The 8,386-nt window shown below is 46.9% G+C and overlaps 1 protein-coding gene across 1 annotated transcript in view; it reads left to right on the plus strand.

The window, feature by feature from the left end:
• The window catches only part of LOC101854071, a gene marked incomplete in the record, with an annotated part of 44,381 nt that overhangs the window by 31,603 nt on the left and 4,392 nt on the right, over positions 1-8,386 (plus strand). Inside the window, 7 exon segments of the mRNA XM_013079874.2 lie at positions 1-2,515; positions 3,236-3,558; positions 4,002-4,310; positions 4,964-5,111; positions 5,855-6,193; positions 6,693-6,858; positions 7,395-7,651. Of these exon segments, the coding sequence (XP_012935328.2) occupies positions 1-2,515; positions 3,236-3,558; positions 4,002-4,310; positions 4,964-5,111; positions 5,855-6,193; positions 6,693-6,858; positions 7,395-7,651 (4,057 nt within the window).

Consider the following 8,386-nt stretch of genomic DNA (forward strand, 5'->3'; position numbering starts at 1 on the left):
TCAAGACATCATCGACACCAAAATCACCAACTCCCTCCAGTCCCGTTCCCTGAACACCGCTGTGAGTGTGAAGAGCTTCGTGACACCAGACGTTGAGTTGACCGTTGACCATAGCGGAGTTTTCCTCAACAGCAACACCAAGGCTCAGGCCGTTCTGGGAAGCGACAACGTCCTGTCACTTGTGGCCACAGTCAGCAACAGCGGAGACGTGCTCGATGGACAAGGTCAGCTCAACCTCCGGTCCATGGACTACGGCAGTAGCCAGGGGTCGCTCACCGTCCACAAGGAGGGCAAGATTGATGACTTCAGCATGACTGTTACCACTGATCTCAACAACGACAAGTTCACTGTCACTGGAGCCATGAAGGTCAAGGACGAAATTACAGGATCCGTAAAGCTGCAAACACCCATCAGGGGATACAGAAATGTTGGAGTGTCCTTCAGGCACTCAGGTAACCTTGTCAGGTTCAACACGAACGGGGATGTCACGCTGACTGACGACAATCGTTACTCTGCCAAACTGGACTTTTATCGGTCCATGCTCCAACGTTTTGAAACGACTCTGGAAGTGACGACACCAATTCGAGGCCACGAGTTCACCAAGTACGAGTACAGACACGAAGGTGGTCCAGACAGCTTCAAATGCTACAAGTCACTCGAGTACGGAAACTCACAGAAAATCACATACGACCTTCAGGCAACCATATCTCCCGACCCCAACTTGAGTGTAACGTTGAAGACGCCGTTTGACATGTACGAAGATCTGTCGGCTTCTGCTTCTCTCGTCAACAACTGGCCGGTCGCTTCCATCTCCGGCAAAGTCAATGCTGGAAACGGCAACGTCGTGGCTCTCAACGGAGCTCTGGACGTGAGCTCAGACATTTCAGGCTCCCTGTCTGTCACCACACCTCTGGATGATTTCTCTGATGTTGGGCTCAGCTTCCAGCATTCCGGTGACCTAAATAACTTCAACTCAGAAGGCAGAGTCACTTACATGGACAACAAAGATGTCTCTGGTAAACTGAGATACAAACGGAATGGTGCTCGTATTGTTGCCGAACTCAAGACGCCCGTCACTGGTTACGAGCTGACCAGATTCGAGTACAAAGAGAACAACAACCAGCGAAAGGCTTTCTCTGAGGGCTCTCTCTTGTATGGAGACAACCAGGTACTCCAAAGTACTGTCAAGATTGTCTATCCTCCAAACCCAGAAATGATGGTCACTCTCAAGACGCCGATCAGAAACTATGAGGACATATCTGTGTCCTACTCGTTGGACACAAAAGGACCTCAGTACAAACTGGAGAGCAATGCCAACATGGGTAACGGTCGTAGCGTCACTTTGAACGGTGGTTGTGACTCTTCTGACGACATCTCGGCTTACGCAACCCTGAACACACCAGTCTCTGGCTACAGGAACCTCGGGGTGGATTTCCACCACTCTGGAAACGACCAGAAGTTTACAACCCAGGGAAAGATCACTTACGCTGACAACAAAGACATCAGTGGAAAGGTTAATTTCTACCGGTACATGTGGCGTCGTGTGACTGCTTCGGCGGAACTGAGTGCTCCTTTCTCTGGCCTGGAAAACACCAAAGGTGAGGTGAACTTTGAGGACAGATCCACCAGTATGAGCGCGTCGTCATCTTTGCAATACGGAAGTGACCAGAAGCTTGACGGCAGTGTCAAACTGACCTACTCTCCAAACTACGACTTGCTCGTGACGATCAACACTCCTTTTGATGATCTCAGGAACGTTCGCGCCGTGGCTACCGCCGACCTCAATGCCCCAAGCTACATGGTGACCAGCGGCCTCGTATACGGCTACAACAAAGCCTACTCTGCCAACGGAAAACTGAACCTGTTCTCTGCCCAAAGGCTTGACGCTTCCCTGGAGGTACAGACGCCTATTACAGGTCTCGAGAGGACCAAAGTCGAGTATAACCACAATGTCGACTCCTCCAGCATTCAAGGCTCCACCTCTTTGGCCTATGAGAACGGACGCAAGACGATCAGTGCTGAGCTTCAGTCCAGCATCTACCCATCTCTGGACGCCAGCGTCACAGTGAAAACTCCCGTCTATGGGTACAGCAGCGTGCAGGGGGCACTGACCTACGACAGCTCTTACAACAAGTACGAGGCTTCCAGCTCTCTCAAGGTCGAAGGTCGCAGCCTGTACACCATGAACTCCGGTCTTGATTACTCCGTGGAACCCATTAGAGTCTTTGCCAAGATCTCCACCCCACACACCGACTTCCGCAACGTGGAACTTGTCTTGACGCACGAGGGTCAGTTCGACAACTTCAAGTGTACCGGATTCCTGGCCTCTCCACTCACGGACAACGTCAACGCCCAGGCGTCCCTGGACTACAAGAGTCCATACGACATGAGCCTGAGCACATCCGTGAAGAGCTCGCTGGCCGGCATGGACGACCTCAAGTTTGAGCTAAAGAATTCTGACATCGCCGGGGAGAAGAAGATGAGCGCTGTTGCTGGATGGACCGACGGTCAACAGGTAAATTGTTTCTTCGTATTCAAGCTTCTCAACTCTGTTTTTTTTTGGTGACTTACTCTTATCCTTTTTGAGACAAAATAGATCACATTTTGTTGATATGGAATAACGGTTTTATATAACAGTAACAAACGAATTTCAGCTAGGGGATTGAGTAACCAAACAGATGAAAAATTATTCTACTTCCTCCCGCCTACTTGGAGGTGTTTTATTAGCGTTGAGGACATTGTCGTGTTCTGACTACTTTTGCAATAGAACTTATATAGAATTCAGCAGCAGCAAACATTAATAATAATGATAATAATAATAATAATAATAATAATAATAATAATAATAATAATAATAATAATAATAATAATAATAATAATTTAAAAAAAATAAAAAAAATAATAATAGTAGTAATAATAATAATAATGATAATAATAATATTATTTTTATCATCATTATTATTATTATTATTATTATTATTATTATTATTATTATTATAACTCCATTTCTTATGGCCCTCACACAAGCTCTACAACTCTCCACGCAAATGCTCTACAATATGCTCCATCCGCTTGCAACTATTGTAGCCCCAGAAGAACCTAGAGCACCCAGAGACTTTCGAATGACAAACTAAGTTCAAAACTCCCAACAGGCTCTACCGCTCCCTTCCCCAGTTGACGCCAGAACACTGGGAAATGTTCTGATGACAAGCTATTCTACCGTTTCCTTCCCCAGGTCCAGACAGACGTCATGTACCGCTCACAGGAGACCTGGTACGAGGACAAGACTCATGCTGACGTCAGCCTGTCCACTCCGTTCGCCGCCCTGCGCAGCCTGGCTGTACAGACCGAGCAGACGAGAAAGAGTCAAGGCCGTGAAGGAAAATTGGCAATCGACATGAACGGTGCCCAGCTCCTGGACGTGAGTGGGGAGTACAGCTCCAAGGACAAACACGAGGCTTCCTTGACCTTCAACCGGCCATGGCCCATGCAGTACTCAGCAAGCGGCTTCAACACCGAAGGTCACATGGAAGCTGATGTGATGGCCAATTGGAACAGGTAATTCTTGTTTGTTTGCCTTTTCAGAAGCGTGGTTTAACATCTGGTCTATTTCTATATTGTTTTAGTAAAACAGTTGGGTAATCCTGAACTTTAAGTCAGGAAAGCGTATATACAGAAGTCAGAAGTACTCAGGAATAGGCATCATTTTACAAAACACTTGGCAATTAGGCGCCGCTAGCAGAAGATGTGCGTTTAAATCCCCTAAAGGAGACAATTTCAATTGAGTATCTCTTCTTTCTGCTGGGACGTTTTACCCCTTCAGCCCAGGTTCACTCTGACAGGCAGGGTCAAAGCCTACCTCCTAAATGGTCTACATTATGCTGTTGAGGGCGTAGTAAAAAAAAACTTACTTTTTAAAAAGGTTTTTTTTTTACCCGTTAATTTTTAAAAATTCTATTCACTCACCTGTTTGATGTGTCTGTTCATTCACTTCCCCACAGAGATGACTTGACCAGCAACGTGCACCTGGTGGCTGTGGTCAACGACAAGTCTGACGATTACGTCACCGACAGGGCTGTGGATATGAGTGTTGAGAGGTCATCTCGCAAAATGGGCGTGTCTCACACCCAGAAGGTGTCCGGCTCCCAGCTGACCAGTACCGGCAAGATGTTCTGGGACTCTGGCGATGAGGACAAGGTCTCCTACGACCTGACCGTCACCGACAACAGCCGGCGCAACAAAGACGTGACTGAGGGCAGCCTCAAGCTGGGCCTTCCTTTCAAGACTCTCGAACTCTCTGGATCTATGAGGTAGGTCTCTGTCTGTCTGTCTGTCTGTCTGTCTGTCTGTCTGTCTGTCTGTCTGTCTGTCTGTCTGTCTGTCTGTCTGTCTGTCTGTCTGTGTGTCTGTCTGTCTGTCTGTTTCTTTCTCTCTCTCTTTCTTTCTCTATTTTTCTCTCCCAATCTCTCTCTGTATGTGTGTGTGTGTGTGTGTGTGTGTGTGTGTGTGTGTGTGTGTGTGTGTGTGTGTGTGTGTGTGTGTGTGTGTGTCGCTTCCTATCTCCATCTATCACACAAACGCACCCACACACGCACCCCCCCCCCCCACACACATACATTCAACACACACACACACACACACACACACACACTCATATTCTCTCATCTGCCCCCTCTCTCCTTTTTTTCTCTCTCAAGTCACTTGCTTACGTCTATAGCCTGGGAACAAACTTTGTGTAAGCAGGTGTGCTGGAAAAAAGGAGGTTGGGGGGGGGGGGTGACACAGTATCGACCTTTCGGGCCAGATGCTGAGAAAGTAGTTAAACACCCATAAACAGAAACTGGGAAAACCCTCACACCGAGAAAGAAAAACTTTGCATTCGAAGAATCTACTATAGCAACAGAAATTACAGTATCCCTTATACTGATCAATATAACGTTATATTTATCTTTCTCACTTTCAGCGACAGCCCAGCTGCCAAAACAGCCGACGCCACCTTCAGCTGGGACGCAGAGCGAGACAGCAGCAAACAGGTCGGTGTCAAAGCCACCATGAGGAGAGGGAAATCTCTGCGTGGTGACATCACTCTCAACATGCCCTCCATCAGAAAGGTGAGCTTTGATCTCTCATACAGTTGTGATTTGGAACATACTTAACACTGACTTTGATAGGTTTCTTACCATAAGGAAGAGGTGTTGTCCTCCGTTGTTCCCAAATACGTAAAAAGTAAAGCTGTTCCCGCATCCACTCCGGACATTGGGGATTGCCTTGATAGTGAGACAACTTCCTGGGCCTTCGGCGTTAGGGTGGCAGGTTCCTTTCCACGCCGACTTTACTTCCCCAACTCGAAGTCAGGTACCCATTACTGCTGGGTGGACTGGAGGGGGAGGGGTGGATTAAAAAAAACACCTGTCCGAACTGAGACTCGAACCCGGACTTTCCGCTTCGGAGACGAGCGCACTAACTGCTCCGCCACACTAGCCCCACCTCAAATATATAAACAAAAATAATGAGCAGTACTTATTCCTTTTGATAGTTTTTCACCTTTGACTACCTCATGGTATGGTTGACCGTTTGGGCACCATTGAAGATTTCGCAACCATTTCCGTGCACATTTCTCCGTTCTCAGCCTTACATAGTAAGATGTTCCAGTCATGGCTAGGTCACTCTTTGATGTTGTCTATCCCTCACTTCCTCTCTTTTCTTCTTCGTCTCCCTCCTTGTTAGTTTGCATCTTTTCGCTGAAGTCAGGACGTCTTCATAAAGCTCTAAAGCATATCATTATTAATGTCATATTAGTGTCTTGGAGCCTTATATCTGTATTTTTAAACCTAGTCCTAAATCCCTCCCACAGGAGATCCGCGTGGACGGTGAGCTCATGCTCAACAACGGCCGCATCATCCTGGACTCCAAGACCGACATCTCTTACTCCAGCGACGCCAGCAAGACCTTGACCCTGACCTCCAAGGTACAGGATATCTCTGACTACTACAGCAACTACAACTACAGCGTCGAGCTGGGCCTGAGCCACCCGTATACCAACATTGACCTCAAGATGACCTCTCACCTGGGAAGTTCTGACGAGCGCATGACCGTTGGCGTGGAGACGAGCTACCTGACCGCCCGCAGACAGACCAAGAACCTGGCGCTACTGGCTGAGATCAACAAACTCAAGAGACAGATCAGTGTGCAGGTCAGATTCACAAACGTATTTGAACAAGATTTTGAAAATTGCACGATAACTTTTCCCTTTCGTTAATTGAAATTTGTTCCGAACAGTTGACGTGGTTTAATTGTCTTTGTCATTTTCGCACATATTGCATCTAGTTCAGCTGTACTCGGCAGAGACATGTTTATGGGAACTAACAATCAAAATTATAGAGTTAATTGACCATTTCAAAATGAAAGTTGTACACTTGGATACATAATTCGCATCTGGCTAATTAGGAAAAAATAACGTCAAGATAAATAAAATGCATTTATCAACGTTGGTCAAGTTGCCCATTTTAATACCATTATTATACTTCTGGAATATTTATATAGGTTCACACCTATGTGAATGAAACTCGTGCATTATATTAACGTTACAAACACAATACTAGATTCTTTTATTCCCCACGGAAAGGAGTTTTGCTATATTCAATTACAAGTTTTGCTATATTGAGTTTTTACATAACCTGTTTCACCCACAGATGTCCAACCCCATGAACAAGATCGAGATCATGGGTGACGTTGTGAGCACCAGCCCGTCCAAGCTGAGACTTTTGAACAGGATTGACGACGCCGAGGTGTTCCGCTCCGAGCTCACAGTAGACAGTGACAAGAAGTCTGCCGAGATCAGCATAGTCATGGACTCTGGTAGGTTGAGGACAACACACTCGATTCTTTGTTTTGTACGGCAATTATTGTCAACGGAATGTTTTGTTTACGAACGTTCGTGATGGAATCGTGTTCTATCAGGGTATTGGGAACAAGGGCGAACATTTCCGAAATCCAGTAAACGTATCCTGATAACTTCACAGCAATTGTTCCCCAGATGTAAGTATGCATTTACTCTACCCTCAACACAATCTAGGTTGTTTTACAGGTAGGAACTTTTGAATCAATACTTTTCTTGTGAAGGACCGACCTGGATGGGGTAGGAAAGGGGGGGGGGGGGGAGAAAGGGGGGGGGGGGGGGGCAAAAACGTTCCAGTACAACGAATGAAATTTGGAAAGTTTCCCTCAGATATTGACTTCCATTATATGCACCAAAAGAGAGACATGGCAATGAATTTTGGACTCAGTGAGTGTTTAAGGATGTGTCTTATCATTTTACACCCATGTTTGTGTATGTGTACGCGCGCGCTGTGTGAAAGAACTGTGCCTCACTACTTCTCGTTTCCCTCTCACAGAAAAGTTCAGCCTTCACGCCCAATACCCAAACAGCAGCGCTTTCCGCGCCTACGCCAGTCACTGGACACCCGAGGTGAGCCACCAGGAGGCGCTGCTGGCCCTTCGCCTCAACACGACACGTCTCCTGCACTCCCACCTGCACTGGAGGCCCGCCTTGTGGGCGGAGCTTACTGCCGGAGTCGAGGAGAGAGCCGCACGTGCCGGGGTCAAGTCCGCTGAGATGTGGGAGCTGGTCAATGAGGCTGTGGCTGACGAGGTAAGGCCTGCTCATCTTTGTTTATATTTAAGTGGGTGTTTTAAGCCCCCATCGAAAGTATTTAGACCGTTTAAATATCCCAGCAGAATGACCGAGATGCTCGATTAAGACCCTAATCACATGGACGTAAAGCAAACACACGGTTTATATTTTCTACGAAAATACATGCCTCCGCTAAAGACCAAGTCAAAGTATCGATAACACAAAATATAAGACATAAACTGACAGCTGAAATTGTCTGACCATCCACCTTTTCCGTTTTCAGATCTCTGGCAAGTACAGAGCAGTGTCTAGCTCACTGGACGAAGAACTGACGCCGCTCATCGACGCCCTAGAGGGACAGTTTAACAACATGGCCTACAAGATGGCGGACATGTCACGTGAGCTGAGAGCCATGTACCAGCGTAACGACTTCCACGTCCAGGGCATGGGCGACACCTACATGACCTTGCAGTAAGTCTCACACAATCTTCTCACCCCGTTTAAAGAGGTTAAGTGAAACACATGCTGAACTGCATACTACATATACCTGAAGGCTGTATTGCTTATTAGTGGATCACATTTTTACTAAATTTCAGGCCTATAACAATTGTTAAGCTCCTCGTCGACGCACTATGAGACTGAAATATGCTCTGACTTTTCATTCAGTGCGCCTTCCAACTGTTGTTTCAAAAGTGTGTCGATAGTGCCGCATAACACTCCCTCCCTCCTTCCCTCCCCCTCCCTCCCTCCCTT

This window comes from Aplysia californica, unplaced genomic scaffold, assembly GCF_000002075.1.
Source record: "Aplysia californica isolate F4 #8 unplaced genomic scaffold, AplCal3.0 scaffold00067, whole genome shotgun sequence".
NCBI lineage: Eukaryota > Metazoa > Mollusca > Gastropoda > Aplysiida > Aplysiidae > Aplysia > Aplysia californica.